The sequence below is a fragment of the Rhinichthys klamathensis genome, unplaced genomic scaffold, assembly GCF_029890125.1.
Source record: "Rhinichthys klamathensis goyatoka isolate OS25496 unplaced genomic scaffold, OSU_Roscu_1.1 h1tg000121l_1, whole genome shotgun sequence".
Lineage (NCBI taxonomy): Eukaryota > Metazoa > Chordata > Actinopteri > Cypriniformes > Leuciscidae > Rhinichthys > Rhinichthys klamathensis.
Genome location: NW_026606658.1, coordinates 2,941,310 through 2,966,969, shown reverse-complemented (window position 1 = coordinate 2,966,969; position 25,660 = coordinate 2,941,310). Strand labels below are relative to the sequence as shown.

General features: G+C 37.4%; 2 protein-coding genes across 11 annotated transcripts in view; both read right to left on the bottom strand.

Moving 5' to 3' along the window:
- afap1 (actin filament associated protein 1) overlaps positions 1 to 4,709 on the bottom strand; it is a 70,853-nt gene extending 66,144 nt beyond the window's left edge. Inside the window, exon 1 of the mRNA XM_056255535.1 lies at positions 4,614 to 4,709. Within this exon, the coding sequence (XP_056111510.1) occupies positions 4,614 to 4,635 (22 nt within the window). The 5' untranslated portion in view covers positions 4,636 to 4,709. The remainder of the gene's footprint in view (positions 1 to 4,613) is intronic.
- A 433-nt stretch (positions 4,710 to 5,142) lies between these two features.
- Positions 5,143 to 25,660, bottom strand: part of ablim2 (actin binding LIM protein family, member 2) — a 73,988-nt gene continuing 53,470 nt past the window's right edge. For 3 of the 10 annotated variants that reach the window (XM_056255539.1, XM_056255537.1, XM_056255541.1), the window contains 12 exons: positions 24,462 to 24,605; positions 22,861 to 22,893; positions 21,652 to 21,769; positions 20,077 to 20,310; positions 17,484 to 17,585; positions 16,595 to 16,648; positions 15,191 to 15,231; positions 14,095 to 14,200; positions 13,599 to 13,657; positions 12,452 to 12,517; positions 11,396 to 11,476; positions 5,143 to 8,207 (listed from right to left, as the gene is read on the bottom strand). In XM_056255539.1, the coding sequence (XP_056111514.1) occupies positions 12,452 to 12,517; positions 13,599 to 13,657; positions 14,095 to 14,200; positions 15,191 to 15,231; positions 16,595 to 16,648; positions 17,484 to 17,585; positions 20,077 to 20,310; positions 21,652 to 21,769; positions 22,861 to 22,893; positions 24,462 to 24,605 (957 nt within the window). In that variant the 3' untranslated portion in view covers positions 5,143 to 8,207; positions 11,396 to 11,476. Of the gene's footprint in view, positions 8,208 to 11,395; positions 11,477 to 12,451; positions 12,518 to 13,598; positions 13,658 to 14,094; positions 14,201 to 15,190; positions 15,232 to 16,594; positions 16,649 to 17,483; positions 17,586 to 19,672; positions 19,754 to 20,076; positions 20,311 to 21,651; positions 21,770 to 22,860; positions 22,894 to 24,461; positions 24,606 to 25,660 lie in introns of all 10 variants that reach the window. The other 7 variants (XM_056255540.1, XM_056255543.1, XM_056255544.1 and 4 more) reach the window with 6 other exon arrangements.

Below are 25,660 nucleotides of genomic sequence, written 5' to 3'. Positions count from 1 at the left end.
ACCAATACATAGAGCTGCATGATTCTGAATAAATTGAAAACTAAATTTTATTTTCATTTTTTTCAAATAGAGATCACGATTCTAAACAGAAAACTTAACAAAATAACATGTAGGCCTAATTTACCGAAGGTTCTGACAAAAAGTTAATTGCTGCAGAGTATTTAAAAATGTTTAATTAATTTTAATTAATTTTTTTTTTTTTTTAAGTTTCAATGACTCATGAATACTTCACTTGTTTAATTACTGGATGTATCACCGTTTTTGAAGGAATCTCTTGAATTAATAATTCAATGAGAAATAAATTTTTCAATAGTCACTTGTCGCCACCTAGTTGCGTACCAATGTACCTATTTTGATCGCAACCGTAGACATCAGTGTTTATATCCGAACTATGAACTTTTATCCCAGAACTGTGATAATTTGAATATTTGTAACAGAAATATCCATACTGTGATTTTGAAAAGACTGTTTGTGAAGCTGTTTCGTAGGCGACTTTAGGCTACGTTACATGGAAAATGCTCTCTCTGTCTCAGTGGCAGAGCGAACACGGATTTGAATGTTCCGGTGTGATTTTGTCAAAGGTTATAGACACAGGAGAATCGCTGTCATTTAGGAATAAGAATGCGTGGGTGTTTGAATCAAGATCGCGATCTCTTAACAATTAAGCATGCAGCTCTACCAATACTGCAGTCTGCTAGTATACACAGAGTATATTCTGCATAGAGCACCAACCAGGGGGGGCAATCGAAAACGAATTTGAAAGAAGTCTATAGGTGCTTCTCAATTCTTATTTGTGCATCCTCGTTTCCTTTCCTCGCGTCTCAGCTCCACCCCCTGTAGGATGCGAGGGAAGGCTGCAAGGAAAGAAAATGAGGACGGAGGAATCGAATGAAAGTTTTTAAACATTGGAATACTTGATCACTCGAGCGTCACTTCACAGCGTCATCAGCAGCGCTCAAAAGATCTGCCCTTATGTTGTTGAAGTTTGGTTATTTAAGAAATTAATAAATAATAATAAAGCAAGATATACCCTGTTGAAATATGTGAGATGTGTGGTTTATATAAACTGCAAAGGTAAAGTATAAATTAAAATTATTGTGACCGATGTGAAGGGGGAGGAGAAGTTATACGTCACGTTTAGTCGATAAAACACTTCCGCATAGGATACACCTGTGCATCCTCGCTCATGGCTCCTCTGAAGCCTCCCCACTCCTCGATCCTCGCCTCCTCGCGGTGCAATTAGACAATTGAGATGTCCTTCAAAATGGCTGAGCTCGATCGGTTTCCGGGTCATGGAGGACGGAGGAGAGAGGAGACGAGGAGGGATATTAAAAAGCACCCTATGTCTTTTGATCTATGTTTCCCCCTTGTGCCTTCTAAGAGCACAATCGCTGTTGTCTGAAATAAACGCGGTTAGATCAAATTACTGCAATCAGACAGTTATTTAATAATCACGACAGACCACGCTAAAAGTGAATTGTCAAACTTTAAAAAAAAAACACTAGCATATGGCATATTCACGTTATTTTGCAATGCGGAAGTAAGCCATGACCTGTGAATGTGCGAGACTTCCGATTCATTATCCGCAATAGAGTGGTGCAGGTATGACATCATTTTGTAGGCCAAAACGCTGAAACGAGCAGTTTAGCACTTCCGGTTCTATCGTCCTGAAGTCAATAGTGTTTTTAATGGGATTTTGGTTAAATGGCTGAAATAAGGTCTGTGGTAAACACAAGCTCAAGACATTTTCACGTTTTATTCTGACATAAAATACATAAAATTGTTTTTAGGTAAAAAACGGCTGAAAGAGCTCAGTGATGGTGATGTTGAAGTCATGGGAATGTGGTGTAGTTGGTTTATAGCCTACCTTTAGCTTTTTACTTCTGGCGACTGCATTTAGGCATCAAAATTCATAAAAGTTGTGTTCATCTGTCAAAATTATCTTGATTATCTTGATCTTGACGAAGCGTGCAAGTATCATAAACTTTTGTCGATCACAGAGCTTGTTTTTTTGTCATAATCCAAAAGCCTATGGAAAAATCCTATTGAGTTTTTTGTTGAGGGAACCAGTGTGATGCTAACTGCCGGTTAGCCTACAGAGTGATAACCATTTATAGGTAAATACAGTAACTAGAAGAATAACCATGTGCAGTAAACTGTACAATTATTTGCACTACAAAACAGTGTTTATGATTGCAATAGTAAATTAAAATAATGTGATAAATACCAGTTTGTGATATCAAGCAGTATAACAGACTGTTTTGTACAGCTAAAATAACTACTGTATTAAAATAACTAAAATAGCTGGAAACTGAGACCAGAAGCCTTCCACATTCAAGTTAAAAAGGCTGCATCCGCACTTACATTAAAAATAAGGTGGATAGATGGCTTCAAAGTAAACACACATGGACTATAAGCCAAAAAACTCATTGGGGGTCTTTAAGACAGAGTGAGTGGTCTTTATGTGCTCTCAAAGGGCCTTTCAGCTCACATAAACACAACAGGACAGAGTATATAAAAAGGTTTAATAAAACAAAGACATGAACCCAACTGGTAGAGCATGGTGCAAGCTCATGGGTTTCGATTCCCAAACAAAGCGGCTGTTTGCCACTGAAAGTTGTTTTGTATGAAAGTGTCAACTGAATGCATAAATGTGATGATACATGTTACATTTCCTTATCTCTCTAATGTGTCTATACACATCTTTACATATACCAATAGAACTTCCCATAGAATCACCGTCAGAGGTCAGGAAGTGGTTTGGTATTGAGTCAGAGAAAGAATCAGCAGCTGTTTACAGCTGTATTTGACACACACACACAATTAAACGACATGCTGCATCCTGAGGCAGACTAATATAAACCCACTGGAGACTCTGTTAGTCTGTGAAAACTATCCTAAGGCACAGACTGCTAGACTAGAACCACAAGAGAGGAAAAACAGCCTGTACGAGAACTGGTAGAATACAGGTTACTATAAAAGAAAAAAAAACTGTACTGTACATTATCACTACATGTTCCCCATCATTCAAAGCAGGGATTAATGAACATCCAGTAAATGTCTGTACGACTGCTTTTTTCTCTCTTGCAAACTAAGCAAGACCGACCATCGATCTTTGGCCTACACAGATGCTGCAACAATGCAGGTCCAGATGTGCACTAGTAATGATATCACTGCATCAGCAATCAGACATTGGACCACATGTACAGACCAGTCAAGCTAACCAACAGAGGCCATGCAACACTCAGCTATAATGGTATTTAGCCCCCGGATGACCTCTCACTTTGTGTGGTTACAGAATTCTTGAAATAATGTGTAAATGAACAAGCTATGCTATTAGGGTGCAACATGCTTTTTCACCTTAAATGGCATCAATCTCTACTTCTGAAAAAAAAAATCTGTTTAAAACCGCCAGTAAAATCAGCATTAAGAATGGAAGGAAATATTATTTTTAAAGGGTGGGATGCAATAAAGAAAAGTATTTTGTTCCTGCTCTGATTAGGAAGCAGAACATCCTGAATTGAACCTCCTGTTTGTATGATACAAATTCCCAAATGAGCCAAATGCAGATGAACAGGTCAAGTTAGGCTCCATCGCCCATTTCACCAGATGGTCCTTGACTAACATCCCTCAAAGCGCTTGGTCACACCCATTAAACTCTACACTGGCTATTGATCAAAGATGCTGAGCTTTGTCCACATGCTTATCTTTGTTTTTCCAAATGATCGTATTTCTAGCCAAGGAGTCCAAGGACTGTGTTTGGCCAAACCCAACCTGTTCCAGTCAATTCTTTCTTATTTTCTTTACCTGGTTTGATTGTTTTGAGACAGTCTGGACAATGAGATATGAGACGCAGCATGCAACTTTGGTGGCTTTTTATGTTTTGGCCTGTTTTCCCTCATCTCGGAGCCAGAGTCAGTAATGCTAACAATGCACAGGATGACGGTTCTTGTCCGCTCTATTGTCAGCAAATCCCAGAGGAAATCTTAACTGGAGATGGAAAACACTTTCACATGGTCCCAAAATTCTTTATATAAATAGCCTGTTTAAACAAACATCCCTGAACTTGCAAAACACCTGAGGAGAACAACAGTGATTTAAGAGTCATCCCACTGAAAAGTATCAATTTAATTGGGTTTGTTCTTTATAATTTAGCTTTTCACCTCTCTCTCTCAGCCCCTCCCCCCTTAGCATAATCAGAGACTGGGCTCGAGACGCCAGCTGATCCCTGCAGGCTCGCGCTATTCAACACGAGCGCTGCACATTCATCAGGATGCCTCGTGCTTCTTTGTGCTCAGCTCCAAAACAAGAAAAGGGTTGATGGCAGCTCCAAAAAATTACTAATATTAATGTAGGATAATAACTTCAAAAACTGTTTTATGTTATTATTTAACCATCTGTAAAGAAATATACAATGGAAAGCAAGCCTATCACATTTACATTTGCAAGGGAGAATTGAATTTCTCCATGCATGTTGAATGACTGTACAGAGCAGAGCTTGTCCTTATTAAACCCCAAATGCTGTACTGAAAAATTAGGAACCATTTCATGGATAGCCTCTTTCCCAAAGCATAAATAGAGACAACTATCTAATAATTTTAAAAGTGACATACCTTCTCCGTTATTTTCCGTCATAACTTTATCGGAAGAAGATGGACCTGCCCTGTCTCCGCGTGCACTTGATAACGGCCACCTCTGTTGTTCCTCTGGCCTGTGTGAGCTTCTTCAGATTCACATCTTGACTTCGGGGACCGCTCACGCTGTCAAATCCTCCCGAGATTGACAACCGTGTGAGCCAATCCAGCAGCGCGCTACAAAAAAATCTAACCAATAGCAAAACTGGTAGGCGTTAACATTTACACATTGGGAAGATGGAGTGTTGCAAGACATTTTTAGTTTCCACTATACAGTATAATTAATGTCTATAGGCATGTATTTATTTAGTTTTTCTATCTATCTATCTATCTATCTATCTATCTATCTATCTATCTATCTATCTATCTATCTATCTGTAGTCTGTTTGGTTCAGCAACTCTCTTTACATTATAGCACTTGAATTGAAGTATGATTTTATTTAGATGAATCTATCTATCTATCTGGTTCAGCTACTTACTTTCTTTACAAAAAAAAAACCCACTTGAGTTGAAGTATAGCTGTTTTTATTGAGATGAATATCAATATTTCTTGCAAAGCGACTCAAAGAAACAGTGAATAAAATGAGTGCATTTACATTTCCCAAACTTTGCACAGTCAGAATAACATCACAATCACAGTTATACGCAGTAGTTAGTTTGCATATTAGCACAAAACCATGCGCACCCATGGGAAACCATATATGTTGTGTGACCTCATCATAACACAAAGACAACTACATAAGGTCTCTCAAACTTTCTAGGTATAAAATGTAAATGTGTAATAGTAGCAAAAGTAGTCCAGCAGCTCTCAAAACTGTTGGGTCAGAGTTCTCTTGGGTCACAGTCCTACATCTGCCTTCATCCAGACTTCACACACACAAAGAAAAATACATTTTGAAATCATTTCCAAAAACATACCATATTTAAAAAAAAACACGAAAATTGAACCAATTCAGATGTTTAAATGACCTCCTTGTTTATTCTTGATTTGGGTGTGTTTTTGTAAGGGTTAGTGCTGTTAAAGTATGAAGATGATCTAAAACACACTGATCTGAACTCACCTAGCCTGAACTATTGGACTGCTGTACTGGAGGCTAACACCACTCACACCCACACACGTGCCTGTTTCTACAGCTGTTTAAATAAGACTAACGCATTTGTCCTCCGCAGCTCAACATGGTTCTTCTGGGAAGGCTCCCACCTACGCACTCAGACCAAAACACATTCATGTATTTGAGACAAGCTTTACTGTATTTTCCCAAGCACAACAGATTTTGGCATGACCGGCAAAGGCTAAAATTTACTGCATGAAAAATGTTGCATTATGACCCTGAAGAAAGAGTTTTGGATATGCACACACTTATAGTCGGTTAGAAACCATCATACTTTCACAATCAACAATAAAGTAAAACAATCTGAGTTACCCTGCTGAGCAGTTAAAAAAAAATCCAAAGATGCATTGATATTGTACAAGATATAGGCACGTTTCACATGGTTATCATTAGTCAAAACTTAGTTTACTGAATGTTGCTTCTCTAACAGTTCCAGATTTCTGACATCTTTAAGTAATATATCCATATAATAAAAGGACAAAACACTTTGCATGTTTCTTTGCAAATTTGAGTAACTGGCATCACTAAAAGAACCAAGTTAAATTTCATCAGAGTAAAATATCTAGAGCAAACGTGGTACAACTTAAGAATGTGTCAGAAGAAACAAAACAATCTCTCAGTAACTGTCAGATCTCAAATCAAACAACACGTCATTGATTACACTCTAAAGTTGAATATGTAGCCATTACGTGATGCTTCCAGTATATGCAGTGCATGCCTACAGGGTGACATGACCAGTGTAATGGACATTTGTATCAATATACAGCACACACATTTATTAACAATCAAACAAAAAATCATATTTGTTTTAAATGAAATGAAGCGCCACTGAACTGCATGCTTTATTAAGTGTTGTATTGTATTAGTTTCACTAATTGCTACAGAAACTGTTAACTTTGGCATGGCTCCATGCTAAAGTCAATGTTGCAATTATTTGCAAATGGCAAATAAAGTATCTGGCAAACATCTGTATGAAAAAAAAATTGCATACAAAAATAAGGATTTACTCTGCAATGAGCACTTTCATTTTCAAACAACGAGAAAGACCAATGCAATGTCTGGCTGATGCATTTGATTAGATTTATGACGATATGTAATGTGCACGATATATATGGAGAGAGCAAAGTCCCGATATCAGTTTAAATGTCTTAATGAATAACTGTGTTGTCATAATAATGACATCTGATGAATTGCACATTGACCTGAAAAAGCCAACAGATACATAATATGACACAAAAGCTATGCGTTGTTCCAGCTGTCCGCACTCACAGTCATTAAGCAACAGTAAAGATTAATAAACATAACTACTAACACTGTGTCCTCCTAACCAGGCGCAATATGACAAGTTCTCAATCTGATGTGTGATGAGACGCAACTACAGCCAATGAGAAGCTGTTTAATGTTTAATGTACAGTTCCGAGGAACCAATGAGATTTCACAGTGGGCGGGGCTACCAAGCATGATGCTGCGTAAATGGAAACCAATCGATCGACATAGTGTCCTGTTGCTCTTCACTTGTCACGGTCGAGGCTGGAAAGGACAAAAATGACCTGGAAGAGGTTTTTTTTTCTTGTCGCTTTATTGCGTCGCGTCTGGTTAGGTCACGTGTAAGGGTGCTTTGTTGACTTCTTGCTCTGAATGAGTCTTTGGCCTGGTCATGCTAAAGCCATGGATGAATGAGCTTCCATAAAGCTGATATCACATGATAGATATTACAGTCCAAGCAGTGGCTGAGTATCATGTCTAAGAGGTAAGAAGAGGAACAGGCAGGAAGAGACTGAGAAAAGAGAGAGAGAGAAAGACATTGAGCTAAGAACACGAGTAGACGTGGACGAGACTTAGACGTTGGACAACATTCATTGCAGTCAAAAACAAGGGCACAGGGGAAGATGGGTAGCATTACATTATCATAAAGACTTACATGTAGAGCTGGTTGGCCATGTTTATCAACGGTATAAAATGTAAAGAAAGTGGCTTATATCAATATTGAGTGCCTTTTCCACAAAGAGAGAACAACACAGTAATCACAAAGACCGCTGAGGGAGCGAGATCAAAGACAATCAAAGAGAAAAACAAAGAGTGTTGGAGAATTCAGTTCTGACTCCAGGCTCTCCGTCATCAGAGTAACATTCAGGCCATGTGGTTTGGCGTTCGCGCACAAAGATAGGTGGCAAACAGCGTTGTGAAAGCGCTCCCTCTTCCTCAGCGTGAGATGGGATGATAGTAGCTATGCAGCAGAATGAAGGTGCATATATGTTTCTCTCACACTCATCCCTCCATGCACACAGGACAGATGAGAAGAGGTTTTCTCTTTATCTTTGCTTTCCATTAAGCGATTAGGCGTGATTTAAAACAAGCGTGCTTTCTTCTTGAGATCATTTTTCTTCCACAAAGCCAAACGGTCAAACTGTTCAATGGTCATCCCAAACACGTTGTAGAAGTCCTCTGGTGACAGGTGCCTCTGAAATGATAAGAATTACGATAAATGCAATTATTAATTTTTTTTTTTTTTAAACATTACAAATTAATTTTGTTAACTGGACAATTTAAAGAGATAATACAGTTTACATTTTGTCTATTTATACACTCAAGTAGTTCCAAACTTTAATGACTTTCTTTCTTAAGTAGAACACAAAAGATGTTGTGCACTCCCTGTTTCAAATACTTTTATGCACTGCCTGTTTTTAGTATTAGTTTAATAATTTTACAGTGGTAATGAAAAATAAAAATATATTTTCTTAAATAATTAAAAATATAATTATAAATAAAATTTACAGTGAACTATTACAATATACTGATATTTATATTTAGAATAAATCAATAATTATTATTATTATAATTAATTTCACTGAACAAAATTATAAACGCAACACTTTTGTTTTTGCCCCCATTTTTCATGAGCTGAATTCAAAGATTTAAGACTTTTTCTATGTACACAAAAGGCCTATTTCTCTCAAATATTGTTTACAAATCTGTCTAAATCTGTGTTAGTGAGCACTCCTCCTTTGCCGAGATAATCCATCCACCTCAAACGTGTGGCATATCAAGATACTGATTAGACAGCATGATTATTTCACAGGTGTGCCTTATGCCGAGTTCAGACTGCACGATTTTCAAAATAATCGGGTCACTGTTGTTTTCACACTGCATGACTATCTGGGGTAACATTCAGTTGCTGCTGTGTTCACACTGCATGATGGATCGGCGACAGGAGGTTTCACACTGCATGACTTTACAAAAGAAAGAATCGCCGACAACTTCTGCCTGGTCCGCAAACTACGTTTCACAACCAAACACACGCGAGAAGTGATAGGAAATAACGGAAGATCACGCGTACGTGAGACCGGAGTTCTCGCGCGACACTGAATTTGTTATTAAAAATGATAGCCTACAAATTGTCTGTGCACTGATTTGTAGCGAAAAGGAAAAAATAAATAAATAAACAGTTTATGCAGGAAATGGTTGGGAAGACGAGGGGAGCAAGGACTGTGTTTTGCAAAGAGAGTTGGGGGTAAATAAATAATTTTGCAAATGTCCTGCTGTTGCTGCTGGTCATGCAAATGTTTGTGCTTTGTTTCTGTTTGATATAATTGTAAATATAGGCCTATCTATTAAAATACTGATATTCTGGTCTATAACTCCTCCTCCTCCTCCCTGTATCTTGCTCTCTCATTGGCTGTCGGTCATCGCCGATGTAGTTTTCAGTCAGAACACATTCACACAGCAGGATTGTGAATCGCCGACAGGTCCAGATATTTAGCATGCCAAATATCTCACGGGCGTCGGCGACTTGTCGGCGATTCTCTCAGATCGCGTCTTTGCTCATTCACACTGCGTGATTGTCACTCGCGTGAACGAGCACCGATTTGCCTGTGATTTCGGGCATTTGTCGGCGATTTCTCAAAACCTGTCGGCGAGCCAAAATCGGGGCTAAAATCGTGCAGTCTGAACTCGGCATTAGGCTGGCCACAATAAAATGCCACTCTAAAATGTGGCCACCCTTTATTCAACAATCTTTTCTCCTCCGTGTCAGTCTGCTACGACGTCATTATTGGCCGACGCTGTTCATGTGAGCACCTCGATGCATGCGTGTGATGCTGACGCAGGAACCGGCCAATAATGAGCCGGCATTCTGACGTAGAACCCGAAAGCGCTGCACTGTTTACTATATGGACTATTCAAACGATGTTCTTTACTACCTTTCTGGGCCTTGAAAGTTGCAATGACTTTGCTGCCTATGGATGGTTCAGAAACCACTCGGATTTCATCAAAAAGATCTTCATTTGTGTTCCGAAGATGAACAAAGGTCTTGGAACGACATGAGGGTGAATAAATGACAGAATTTTAATTTTGGGGTGAACTAACCCTTTAAGTAAGTTTTTGATTGATTCGATTCCGTTTGGGTGAACTATCACTTTAAACTTAAAGCATGCAGAATAGCTCTATGATATAATCATCCATCTATGAAGGCCTAAAATAACACTGTCAAAAAGCTAATCAACCTTAATCAGAACAAACCCAAAGGACCTTCCCGCCAGGAATCTAAGCACTGTTTATTCTGCTAACAATATCTCCATGACGCAAACGGCATTACAGATTAAAGACAGAGTGAAAAATACAATATTGACAATAATTACAACCATCTATATCCATGTGTCACCATAAAGCTTTGCACTTGTTAAGGACATTCATTGCCTTTAGCACAATCAGGATTACGAGCACGACTGGGCTATAAAAGTTGCCAGGCTTTTAAGCCTATGACCTCAATTTGGGTTTAAACCATTCCAGAAAGGATTTGTATACATTTTTATTCTTTTAAGCCCTGTTGTATGTGGTACTGTAACACTTGCAGATGTGTGGGTATCTTGCATGCCTCCAAATAGATGCTGAAATCACCATCTTTGTAAAGTTTTGGGTGTTGCAAGTGTCTCCCGCTGGGAGACTGACTCCAATCATGCTCAGTTCAAACAGATGTGACAATGGCCTCTCATTTCAGGACAGCATTCATATGATGAAACACACACACTCACGCACACGCACACACGCACACACACACACACACACACACACACAAACATACAAACACACACAAACACACACACATTTTGAGAAATTGCAATTTTAACCACAGTGATTCCAAGCTAACAGTTATAGGGGGTGGGGGGGTCAATAAATCAACATCTCTCGTAACTCATGCTGAAGTTAAGTTAAAGTGAGCCAGACATTTTCCCTCCCTTTTCCATTCAAACCCACTAATAACACTGACACAATGTCCAGGAACACTGAGGATATATTATGTGTTGGCCGTGGGCATAAACAACGGTTTGTCTGGCTGTCTATATTTTATGATCAAGATGATCTAACAAAATGATTATTAAACTGCAATAAGGCAGCCCATGCTCCATAATAAACAAAATGACACAATTGCATTTAAGTGTAAATCAATATAAAATCATCGCTTGATGATGACTTTGCACTTTGGAACATCCCAATGCCTCTATTTAAAATATAATCACACTAAACACTAAACTCAGTAATATCATCTACAGCATTAAGGCTGAGTATTATTCCGCAAACAGGCCACATAGAGAGGAGTACATGAAAGAAAGAAAGAAAAGTGGTCTACTTGAAGTTCTAATAAAATATTACCTCCAGTCTGGTGCGGTCCACATCACGTGGTAGTTTTACTCGGACTCTGTGGGTCACAGCTAGCATGTCATAGGGGTAGACCTGCAATACACATGCATGTGAAAAGCACACAATTACACAGATGCACACATACACTATACCATTCAAAAGTTTGGGGTCAGTAAGTAAAGAAATGAATACTCTTATTCAGCAAAGATACATTAAATTGATCAAAAGTGACAGTAAAGAAAGTAAACATTCATAATGTTTTCAAGATTTAAATTTCAAATAAATGCTGTGCTTTTGAACTGTCTATTCATCAAAGAATCCTGAAAAAAAAATTATGTTTAAAATATAAAATATTAATATGTTTTCAACATTAATAATAAAAAGAAACATTTCTTGATAATTAAATCAGCATATTAAAATGACTTCTGAAGGATCATGTGACACTGAAGACTCTTTAGCTCTGCCTTTACTAGAATAAATTGCATTTTAAAATATATTAAAATAGAAAGCCGTTGTTTTAAATTGCAATAATATTTCAGAATATTACTGTTTTTACTCAACTGGTTTTGCTTCAGGAACCAGTTTTTAAAGGTGCCAATCCAGTAACAGAAATATTTATTGTAAAATAATTTCCTTTAAATCAAGCATTCAAATTTGATTTTGATTTATGAATCCGTATGGACCAAAAACATTCAAAATTATTAAAACTATATAGGCTGAATTTAAAATGTAACAATTTTATCATGATTTAACAATCATCAAAAGCATCTTGCAACCAATAACTTATCACACAAAATTTACCACTGCAAGTGAATCTATATTTAATTCTGTCTGAGTTTGTTGCCCCCCCCCCCCAAAACATTTGAAAGTGATAAACTTTGTGTCATAGCAGCCTTAAAAAGCTACAGCAGTCCATTAAACACCCCAGAACTTACCTTATACTCTGAGGAAAGGATGGAAAACAGGAAAGAGGTTGAAAAAAAGAGAAAGGGAGAGACAAATTACAATCATTAATCTTGTGTAGTACAAATGCAACTCGTCTATCATCTATACAAGTTAAATACTCACTCACTCACCTCTCATTCCACTCCAAGATGAGTCATGATCTATATCATCCTCACCAAGATCAGCCGCCTAGTAAGGAGAAATCCATGAGAACATTTGGCATTTATGAAAACTGTATACAGTGCAACACAAATATCCCTCTTTTATTCAAACAGTAGGTGGCAGTTTTGACAACCAGCGCATTAATACCCCAAAGGATCAACCGATTTCAAAGTCTGGTTTTAAGAAGGTCACAAAAATCTCATTGGAAACGTTTCGCCATGCCTTGACCATTTATTTTTGCTACTATCAAATGAGAGTAACAATATCATGTTTGAACAGAGCGGCTGCTGTAACTGTGAAAGTTTTTCTTTCATTTCCTGAGGTTAAAGGTTAAAGTCTAGTGCAGACAGAGGCTTGAATCCTCAGGGCTGGAGCTTGTATTTGGTTAAATATTGATCTATGACCATCTCTCTGTTTCACATGCTTTAGTGAATGCTTGTGGAAAGTAAGAGGGAAATTTGACACTAAGTCAGACCAGATTAGATATAAGGAATAGGTCATGTTTCTGTTTTCAAGTAGTTTATTGTCCTGGGAGTTGGATACAAAGAACAGTTGCAAAACACTGCCACCTAGTGAACAGGAGAAGCTTTCAAACCATTCCCACAACAAAGAAGACACCGGCACTCTGCATGCGAGATAAAAGATCTGAATTAGATTCTTAATAAACGCGTGTGCCTGGGTTTTCTGCTGTGGAAGCACATTTGCTCTTCATTACAGAGGATAATTCATTAAGGGAGCTAGATTTCTAGTTCAAGATCAAAGTAGAACATGGAAAACAGCCAGAGGGTGGGAGCAAGACACACTTCTAACTGCACGCAAACACAGACACACCCTCTCAGCATTATGGCTTCCTCAGCTAAATCTCTACACTAACTGATCTGTGACTGTGTGTCCTGATGTGTGCGATTACAACAGCCATCCGTGTCCCAGCAGCTGGGTTTGACAAATCAAACTAGGATCAAACAACATTCTTCACTGCTGAGAGAGCAAATGACAGCATTTGTGACCACAGCTCACATATATTCCCAAAAATCACAGACAGATGGAGTGTTAAAAAGTTTGCGGGGTGCTATGTTTTTGTGCAGTTATCAGATCTTATAAGGTTTACCTTGTATATGCCGTTCCGCCCATATCCTGGCAGCGAAGCTGACTTATTGTATGGAAAGTCTGTAAAACAGAGTTGGTTGAATGGTTTATATAGATTTATGGCACTTTACTCTAGCATCATGTTCAAGGGGACTGGCAGTTTAAGGAGGAAAAGATGAGACTTAGAAAAATTATTATGACAGCTGTAAGAAATAAAGTCTTGCCTTTAAGTTAAAAGAGGCAATTACACGAGTCTGTTTACTCTAGAAAGCACAAACACAGAGAAACAGCCTGAACAAAAATATATTTTTTTAAGCACGATTTGATTATACAACTGTTGTCAGATTCACTTAAATTACTATGTTGACAAACAGTTTTGCATATTTTGTTCTCCATTTATGCATTTTCACTATTGCCTACATAGAAAATAGCTGGTTATGGATGTTTCCATGCTGGCCGCTGAGTGAATTGACATGACTGGAGTTTGGATTTCGTGAAATCATTATTTGGCTACTCACTGGGTTGAGACATATCGGTGGGCAAGCTGTGGGTGGAGGTCCTGGGGTCAAGATCTGGAGACTGTCCATCAATCTCACTCTTCAGGTTCATCCAACTTGTTCTGGTCTATTGAGTCAGAAACACAGATTATACAACCAACTAAATAATTTAATGAAAAATACACGATGGAAAACATTTAAGTTTGATTACATTACCATTATTAAATCATTATATTTTAATAATATTTTGTCTTGCGTTAAAGGAAAACATTTATTTCGATGTGTTGACCAACATACTAAAACTAGTAAACTACTTGATTATAATTTTAACTGTAGTGTGTTCTTCGAAATTACATTTAAAGTTAATATATTTTAAATGTACTAAACTGCAACTTTCATTGCAAATGTGTATTTACGTATAAGTATATGTTCGTTTACCATAAATACTTGTCAGTTCACTCAGCAGTACACTTAAACCATATTAATAGAAGTAATCATGAAATAACATATAATGTACTGAAGTCCTACATAAAGGCAAACTATGTAAGATTTTTGAATCAAACTATCCAAAACCCACTAGAACAATGTTACATATTTTGTTGATTTGTGTACTTACATTATCCCAAATGTTTCTAAGAATGTTTAAATCCAGAGAAATAAGCAGTTTTAACCAGGAGACGGACATTGTCCGTGCGTCGCCTATCAATGACATCATACCCTCGATTTCCGATTAAATTTAGGCTTTTATTCACATATAAACATAGATCAGCTAACATAAACAGACAATAAAGCGATCGTGTCTCTTCAGAAAATTTGCACTAAACCGCTCGATTCATATGGATTAGTTTTAAAATCTCTTCATTTGTGTTCCGAAGAGAAAACGAAAGCCTTACGGGTTCGGAACGACATGAAGGTGAGTAAAAAAGATAGATTTTCATTTTTGGGTGAACTATCCCTTTAAAGTATATTATTTCCATAATAAGTACTCTTTTTAAAGTATGCTAAGGTGTACTTCTTTTTCACAAGCGTCAGTTGGATTAAATTACCAAAACATCTTGATTCTGAAAGTTTAGAATACACAAAAACACAGAGATGTTTATGTAAATACATAAGTCACCTTTCTGTCTACGTCATCATCTTGCCAGGAGGTTCTGGAAGCTGCAGCACAGTAAGAGTTTAAATATCTCGTAATTGATAGTTTGCACTGTTTGATAGAGAGAGTGACTGACACAAGTTACATCATGCAAGTTACCACAAACACATAAAAAAAATTACTTTTCACATTTCATCTGATTTTTCAGTGTAGTTTGATTTTAGACAGGGTTTTAAAAAAATCTCACTATTTATTAGGTGATATTTTTTTTATTTTTTTTGACAAAATCAACAAGCAAGTGAAAACCAAACACAATGGTTTTCAACCAAACTCAAAAAGTGTGACAACCAAACACAATGTCAATCAGGGTGAAGGGGCAAGTTCAGAAAAAAGGACAAAAGAAACAAGTCAAGTGATTAATAGCTTTACCACCCAATCACAATAAGCTTTACTGATGTCTTTGAACCAATCACAATGAGTTACACAAATGCCTTTGACATTTCACCAAACCAATGAGTTACACAGACACCAAACATTGTCTAGCATCTACAGTACAATACAACACCACAGACAGATGGGAAACTATACTGCAACTGACATATGTATGGCTGGACAGAGGCCGGAAAATAAAAGAAAGATTATATCTGACTGCTGTTTCCATGTCAGGGTTAACCAATACCATAAAATTGCACACATAAAAATGTAGGATGTTGTCTATGAAAACATCATATCAAAGGCATTATTTACATAAAATGTAAAGTTTGGGGTCAGTAAAAAAAAAAAAAAAAAAAAAAAAGATTTCTGAAGGATCATGTGACACTGAAGAATTGAGCAAAATTCCACTTTGCCATCACATGAATAAAATATACTTTAAAATATATATTCTAATAGAAATCAGTTATTTTAAATTGTAATAATGTTTTACAATATTACCGTTTCTACTGTATTTTTGATCTTCTAAATGCAGCCTTGGTAAGCAAGAGACTTCTTAAAAAAAAAAAAAAAACTTAAAACATCATACCAACCCCAAATCTTTTGAACGGTAGTATGTGTAACACCAAATGCATACAAAACAACAATTATCTGCAAGTAACTTGGCATTAATCAGCAATAAAAATTATTCAGGGCTAATTGCTATTCCAAATAAACACAATAAAATTTATGCATGAAATATGACCGTTTGCATGTGGTCAAGATATTTGCTGATGCACAACCAACAATTAGGTACTGGCTGCTTGATAACAAGTACCTTGTCAAATCCAAACCTTTTTCTGGGATTTGTAAAACCTAAGGCCTACTGTTTGGAGCTGAAATGGAAACCAGCAGACAGAAGGAGGGTCAAAGGTTACAGTTTCATGGCAACAGGTACCATGGTGACATGCGTAACAGCATGCAAAGAAACATGATTGTACGGAGACTGGACTGTACCATGCTGTTTGTAGATAGGGGGCTTTCTATAGATATTATCTTTGACTTTAGCCTCTGAGAATGGAAGACAAAGAAAGGAAGAGAGGAAGGGAGTAAGAGAATAAGAAAGAAGATGAATAAAGAAGCATGAGTTATTAGAGCATGGAATCAGGGCAAAAGAAAAGGCAGCAAATGCAGTATATGATGCTGTAAAAGATTCTAGATATTGTAGTTCATTTCATTATCACCATGTGCAGAAATGTTTTTATGGTCGGCATGCAACGATCAAGCATTTTGCCTTTGACAAAATCCTCGGCTATGAAAAATGCATTTGAATAATGGATTTTTCTGCATTATACATTATAAACATTATAAATAACAAAAGTTTCATCTCATTTTCAACTTAGAAGACAGAAATGTCACCTAAAATGAACTACGCCAATAGGAAAAGGGGAGATAAATGGTGTAATTGCAATGACATAATGTCTTAATAATTGACACAGCATGTGTATCTCTACAGCTTGTTTAGGTCATCTCAACCCCAAGTCTGCTTCTCAACCATTACTTCTAGAAAAAAATCAGTCATTTAATGTAACACATGTGGGACATTTTAAGAGCCGTTTCAGCCTCTGCCAGCATTGGAAACAAGACGTCATTAGAAAAAATGGGCAGAAAACACATGAAACTGATCATTAGGTTTATTTTAAACATATCCAGGGACGAGCAATGACAGTAAGTTTCTTTTATGTACTAAAAATAGGGCTTTGCTTACAATAATGAATTGAGTCTACCAGATTTTTTCATAAAATGGAGACATATATGTGGGCGAAAAAAGAGGATTAAACATTTTACAGAAGACAGGACAGAAGAGGATAAGAGATGTGAGCTAAGGACAAGACTTAGCACCTACCTGGGACATGGAAATGCCGTGGAGCTGCAACATATGTAGAAGAAGGAGATTTGCCATCAGAGTAGGTGGAGAGACTGGGGGTACTCCGCCCACTTTCACTACCTTGGGGGTGAAGGTCACGGCAGACACGAAAAAGAAAAGGAAAGAGAAGAAGAGTTAACAGGGTTTCCACAATTAGGCTGCATTGAGTTTTAAATGTTCCGATAAACCTCACAAACAGCCAGCTTAAAAAAGACCAATTTGTCTTTGCATTGGAAATTGTGAAAGTCTGTTTATACTGATAGCATCTGTTCAGCAGAGACTCAAGCTTCATGCTCTGCTTGAACTGAGCAGACGACTCAATGTGAATTGAACATAGACCGAAAAATAGACAGTTATTGGCAGGCTGAACCGTGACGTCTTCATCATCTTTAGGGGAAAAGATTAGGTATTTATAATCATAGTCTATTACCAAACTGAGACTAAAAGAAAAGAGAGAGAATCTCTTATTCAACTATTCACTAAAATGTTTTATTTAAATCAATGTGAAGTCATTTGCATATTTCGAAAGCAAAAAATACAGTAAATACACCGACATAACTGTCTTTTTCTCCGTCTTCTTTTTTCTTTTAAATCTCTCTTTCATACACACTTGCAACTGTCCTTCAGACACATGCACACACCATTAAACACACAAAGTGCTGTTAGTAAAAATTCACCCTGTATCAGGGGAAAATCATCCACACATCTTGAGCTGGGGGAGCAGGAAATTGTCATAAAACACCAAACATACACAAATCACAACACTGGAGCACATTGTGGAGTATGAAGGTCTCGATGCTCCCCATTACTCATTAAAATATGATTTTATTGCGATTGCGACGCCCTTCTTGTGTCAGCTGAGTGTAATGCAGCATGTATTTCATCACTAACAAATATTCTGTGAATGATTTCCATATTCATTTTATATATCCTAAGTAGAAACCCAACTCATTTGTGATATGACCAGATTGAGGCAGCTACAGTATGCAATGGTTTTGCATTTGTAAGGAAGAGCTGATTTTCCTCTTGTGTGGCTCCTTTACCAATAAGAAGTCAATTAGACAGCTAAGTAAATCATAAACGGCACACTCCAAACACAACCTCAATGTACATTTATGCTGCATTAAAGGGTTGGCCTGGAACTTCACAAGGCCGAAGTTTGTGCCACTGTGCCTGGCAAACCAACCCAAAATTACAGCTCATCAATTTATCCCTTTAATCTTCGCCTGCGAACTTTATTCCCGCTCTTTCTACTTCTTGCAGAGAAACCACAAAACCAAAATCTGTAGCCTGATTTACAGTAAATATAAAAGGGTTTTCCTGTTTTCCATCATACTTTCCTCCTCAACACAGACATCTTTTATTGATGAATAAATACTCTCCAATATATTCTAAATATACATAGAATGAATATACAGAAACTTTTAGGATTTAAAATGAAAAATTAAAAAGTATTTAAAAAAAGGTTATGATGTAAAATTAAGAAATAGTTTAGATTCTGCATTATTTCAAGGTCAGCATTTAAATAAGCAAATTAGCGGCATGTTCTGATATTGATCTGTTTAGAAATTCTGAATTTATTCTGAATTGAAATTCGGTAATGATTCTATAGTATAATTTGTAATTAAATTATTATAGTTTTAAAAATCCAAAATACAAACATTTTCACTAGTTGTCTCAGACTTTTTGACTACACTATATATCCACCTGAAAATTACTGCCTGTCTGAGTATGCATGTTAAGTTAAATAACATATATTTACAAATAACACTTGAAAATGCTGAAAAGAGAGAAATGACGACCACATAGTAAATGGCGACACTAACACAAACATACAGACAGTCACTTTGAACATCAAACGCATGGGGGGAAATTTCCCCTTACCAGACAAAGCACAACATCAACTAACACTACAACAAATAAATGCATATTAATGGTCACCAACAACGTTCACATTTTTCTTGTGCATAAAGTTACTGTTTCAGCTCAAATATAATGAATATCCACAGGTTTTCCATGCAAACTGTTTGGACATACAAACTCTATATAAACACAATACCAGCAAGCAATTGGTCCGAGGACAGAACCTTGCGGTACACCTACAATCTCACATCACTGGAATACACTGGTGATACACAGTGAAAGAGAGACTGATTTTTAAGGTTTACCGTGAGAAGGCAAAATGAGGTGAAGGGCTGTCCTAGGCCTACTTTCAGACTTTGCTTCCTGTTTGAATCCTGTATCAATTCCTGTTCGGGAAAGGTGGATGAAGGATAGGGTAGTAATTTCATGTCTGCAATTTGCTAGTCCATTGTGAACGCAAACCCTTATGAAGCTCTAAGGGTTACAGAGCTTGATCTATTGTTCATTAGTGTTGCAATCCAATTACAACAGCAAGAACTTCATACACTTTGTGACAGTCTTATTTACGTTTTTTAGACAGCATTTTTTTAGTATTGCACTCATTCTCAATCTTTTTCCAATAAAATTCAAGTGCACACGTAAGTTCACACAAGTGCAGTCAGTAGGTGGTTTGCTACTAGACAAAGGCCTGCCGGAAGAGCTGTGGTACCTCTTAAGTAAGGGATGTAGTTGTGTTGTTGGAGCAAAGCCAGAGTAGTGGGGTTGAGGGACAGGGCCACACCACCGCTCCCTGCCTGTGGAGTGTTTCTACCACTGCTGCTGTACAAAGGGAGTGGGGAGGAGCCTCTGGCACTACCAAGGGTGCTACTCCTCCCCGAGGTTGGTACAGACAACAAGTTGGAATTTTCTGGTTGGGTGGTGTATTTGACGCTCAGATATTGCTCTGAGCAAGAGACCCAGCCGGTCAGGGAAGAATGGCAGTAATATGAGAATAGTGAATAGTGAGAATAGAGAATAACTAAAAAACAAATAATTATTTAATTACTTTGTTCTTGAAATTCTACATCAAATCAGTTTGTTGTTGTTTAAAATGTGATTGTAGGATGGAATGCTTTAGCACTGTTCCAAAACTTGGTGCTTTTTTATGATCACTTTTATGAGGCTGCATTTATTTGATCAAACATATAAATAAATAAATAAACATTTGGTGATTTGGTGCTCAAGAAACATCTCATTATTGTCAATGTTGAAAACAGTTGTGCTGCCTAATATTTTTGCCTTTTTTGATGAATAGAAAGTAAAAAAAAAAATTGGAATATAAATCTATAACAAATGTACAGTATTTCCTGTCACTTTTTATCAATTTAATGTATCCTCAATGAATAAAAGTATTAATTTATTTTTTAAATCTTTCTGACCCCAAACTTTTGACCTGTTTTGTAAAAATATAAATACACACATAAGGGTTTTTCACACTTGAAATAGTTAACACTGGATCATTCTACACCCCGGGTAAACGGAATACTGGGTTATCTTGCTTCACGTTTCACACTACTTATGAATACCCAGGATTTACCCTGGGTAAATTTTTAAGCGGTCGTTTCACACTGTAAATTCCTGAATCCTGGGTTAACGTCCTTATTTGTCGTGTCAGTGTCATCGACTGTTTACCTAAAGCCTCTAGTAGTGTGTGTCCTTATATTACACATTGCCGACTTTACTATCAAGATTTTTTCTGATTGGACTTTTCAGACAATAAACGTAAAAATAAAATGGTCTCTTCTTCACTCCAAATGATGCGTTTTTTGCCACCATTTGACATTTTTAATATGCAACTCACGGTTTTTCTGTGATGGTCAAAGAACGTGAATATAAGGCACGCGATTGGTTGTCGGTTCCTAATCATGTAATCGTAACATTCTAACAATGCATCGTTTCACACTCCACACGTCTGGCACCGCAATGCAGGGTGAAAAGTGCTATAGTGTATAATAGATAAGCAGGAGAAAAGAATAGGTGTTTTAATTAGAAGTTATTTACAGGACATGCTTTTGATTGTGGTTTAAGTAAGTATTCACCTAAGCCTATGATGCCTTAAAATGCTGCCTATGGAGACAACTCACTAGGTTTTGGAACAGCGTGTGATGGTGTAGAAGGGAAAACACTTAAAGTTTAAAGCTCCATTACATCCAAATCACTGAAAAGACTCATAGATAGTAACAGTATAACTGTGCAGGTAAGAATGACTCTGTGTTCATGTTTCAACATGTATGTGGAGGGATACCTGGTCTGCTGTAGGTCTGTGGTGAGCGGGAAGGCGTATAGCGGCCATAACCCCCTAAAGAGCTGTTGGAGCTGGGGCTGGAGGGCCTCCTCTGGCGGGGAGACTTTTCCCCATCTCCCTAGAAACAAAGAGACAGTATTATTTATTTAGTCTGAAAGTATCAGACAACCCAGCAAGCAATAGCCATCATTTTACCGTCTAGGTTAACTATAGACTCGAATTAGTCCAGCTATGAGTAACCCACTTCTAGCCAAAATAACCTTGAATTTGGTTACATGTCGTTTTTGCCAAAATAACTTGTGAGATTTATTATATTCCATCATGTAAGCAAAGTCAACAGTGATTACAAGGTGTTTGATTTCATTTATTTTCTTTCTATTATTGGGCTATGGTTAGACGTCTATTACATTTTCACTGATAGCCCAAATTTTGCCTTGTTTTAGCCTAGACGTCAGGGCTGTGTTTGGACGGCTATTAGACGTCTTTTAAACGCAAAATTGCTTGCTGGGAATTAGCAAAGTTAAACAGTGACCACTATGGCACTGGGACACACAGGAGGAAACTTTAAAGCTGAAAAAGAAACCAATCTACAATAATCAGTCCTTATAGTAATAGGCTGATCATTGAGTCATTACACCACAGAGTTTTCAAACTGAAGACGAACACACAATACTATTCATGTCACCAAACCACAACTGTTCAAAACTACAACAACTATTCATTAAATATGAGGAAACACTAGGTCTCATTTACTAATCATGCACATAATGCATAAAACATTTGTGCAAACATTTTCAATTAGAATTAATGATTCATCAAGTAAAGTTCAGTACATTTATTCTATTGTCTATTTATGCCAAATTGTTATTTTTTATTACAATTATAAATGGTAAGAAATTAAATTACAATGAAGTGACCCTACAAAAACCCTATTTTAGAGCAAGACTAACTATTAAACTGCCACAGATTCTGCATAAAAAATAAAAATCTAATTTAATCAAATTTATAAAAATTTAAAAGAAGAAAAAAAAGAAAAACAAATTACAAAAATCAAAAACATTTAAAAGAGGGTAAAAAAATAATTTGGCAGAGCTTTTGTGTGAGATCCTGTTCTGTACATATAATTACACAATTTATATGCCATGATTAGCAAATAAGACCTACTAAACCAATAACAGGGCCTGTTTCTTCATATCAACTCTACTGTACCTCAGTTGGAGTAGGGGTGAGTTGCTGTGGTGACTGTGAACAAAGAAAGCAAATGAGTAAGATGGACTGGAATGCAATGACAGCTATGTTAATGAAAACATGAACTTTTCTCCTTAACTGAGTCACTTTACATGACTGAAACTATTCTAATACTTCAATGAAATAGCAAAACTGTACTTTTTGGCCAAGACATGCTGCTGGATGATGAGTGAAGATGATTAGATTTAAAAATGGCACTGTTAGAACAATGGAGTACACATGCTGCAGCTGTTGTATGATGTAATTATGCAAGACTTTTACTTTAAGTCACCTGTGATAAGTAAAAAACTGTCAAAAGTGGAGGACATCAGAGCTTCATTTGAGCCAGATCCTGTTCAGGAAAATGTAATATTTTGGATTTTTGTGTTCCGGTATTTGTTTTTAAACGATACGGCATTAACAAGTGCATTACATGGTGACAGTGCTGCGTGTATGTAAGACAGAGCGAGACACACGGGTTATGCAGATGTATTATGCAGACGGAGGTTATGTTTTTCTATTGTCCCTAAACATGTATATTTTTGACCAATCAGCTTTCTTAAAGTCCCCCTGTAGTCAATAATTGTATCCTTTAAAATTCATCTTTGATCACCAAAATGACATATTTAAAACTTTTTTTTACTTGAAAAAAAAATCTTCATGCATTATAATAGCTTGAATGTAACTCTACACCCTTGCCTCATTTAGTATACGCGGTTCTATGAATATGCAAATTAGTCACGCCTCCCCTCACTAACATCAGCTCAGAGATCCACTCATTGACGATCACACTTTGACGTGATTGGTTACAAGGTAGTTTGTGACGTCAGTAACACCAGCGATTTCAAACTGTGATTTTGAGACGGTCTTTGGTTCACTGCAGTTTTAAGGAGAGAACACTGAGCAATGGTGCTGACTTATGCTTTAAGACAAACCATGTGCAAATTTAATTAAAAACACCACATCGACATATAAACAACATTAAAAGCTTGATTTCCACCACAGGGGGACTTTAAGTCCAAAATCATTCTCATTGGTTGGTGCTTACTGCTTATTGTTTTGTGCGTAGTGAGCAGAGGAAAGTTTGGAGAGAATGTTTATTAAAAATAAGTTAATATCACCAAGTTGTCAAAAAAGACAGTCAAGCTTATTTTCATTTTTCATATCCGTGAGTAAAGCTCATTGTGTTTCTAATCAAAAAAGATAGAGAGAAGATGGAACTGCACCCCTGTGCAGTTCTGCTAAATCTAATCAGGATAGCAGGAGACACAAGCAACGAGATCAGTCAGAAATCGATGTAATGAAGAGGCAACAACGTCATCGGTGAGAAAAAGATGAATGATATTTGTTCTCAATGTAGCTACTGTATATGTGACAGGTTAACAAACCAGGCTATAGTTAGGGCCTGAAACTTGTGAATAATGCTCTTATTTAGTTGTGCTACCACCATGTAGTGATGACATTGTATCTTCCGGGAAAACTGAAGTTGTATGGTCAGTGTCGCTCACAGCGCCTTTTAATTGTTGTTTTGGATCCGGCAATTATTCATTTACGAATTTCGCCAGTGTTAGGTGTGTTTGTACCTCTCCAAAGGTCCTGTCCTCCACAGGGTAGCTCACATAGGGCGAGTAAGAAAGCATGTCAGGTCTGTCAATGTTGTAGATCGCTTTGATTTTAGGAAGAGCAGCCAGGTCCTTATAGTCCAGAAGCTCATCACCTAGTTTTGCCTTGAGAAAGAGAAACATTATAGCATTATAACTCTCTCTTTCCACCTTTTTCATATGGCCCTTGATGCTTTGCGCAAATTATGGGAGTAACTTCCAAAAAACTTTAAACAATCAGTGAAAGGCCCATCCAATAATAAGCTTCTTTAAAATAAATAAATAAAACTTACAATGAAGTGACATTACTACTCACCCTTCAACCATCGAACATTAAAAGGAAACTTAAAAGTGTAAAAGCATTAACAAATTACTACAACAGACCATGAATAACCCCAAAAGCTCTATTCCAGGGCTATTCAACTGGCGGCCCGCCAATCATCTCCATCCGCCCGAGGGCACCAACCTCCCTCCTCCTCTTTTCCTGGTGGTGCGGCTATTTTAGTTTGATACACGCTCCGATTGACCTGAGAAACGTTTTACGTGCGAATATTTTAGCAGTTATTATGTGTGTCCCGTATTTCTGTCGACTGAACCAGGGATACCAATCATTCGTGAATTAATCATTCTTTTGGTTCGATTCTTTCTAAACGCGCTTGCATAACGGTCTGAAACTATTCGGATTCGTTCGGACCGCTCTGTCACTGAATCCTCTGAAGCGGTTTCTCGGTCAGTACAGTGACAACAAATAGCGCTGTTCCCCTATCGATTCGGTCTCTCGACATTACGTATGGGGAAATCCATTTTCCTCGAATCATGAAGTCTGATAGAATAACTCTTTTGATTGCAAATAGCCAATGGCGGTCCCGCCATCACCTGATTGGCTGACACTCCTCAATATAGGTGACGACGGGCGCCAAAACCCTCAGAATCTTTTTTCTTTACTCGAGTCTGTTTCACCTTTGATGTACGCATTCAGAGCGGAGTATATTAAGGAGTTTTTATTTCCCCTCTCGCGTTCCGGTGGATTATATTATGTCTCTTTGTCGCATGTGCGGTGGACCCATCGAATTCCCGGACGCACACAAACTTTGTGTGCTGTGCCTGGGTCGGGACCACGTGGAGGCGGCACTCAAGGGATCGGGATGTCCCATTTGTGAGGAGCTTCCCATCAAGATCCT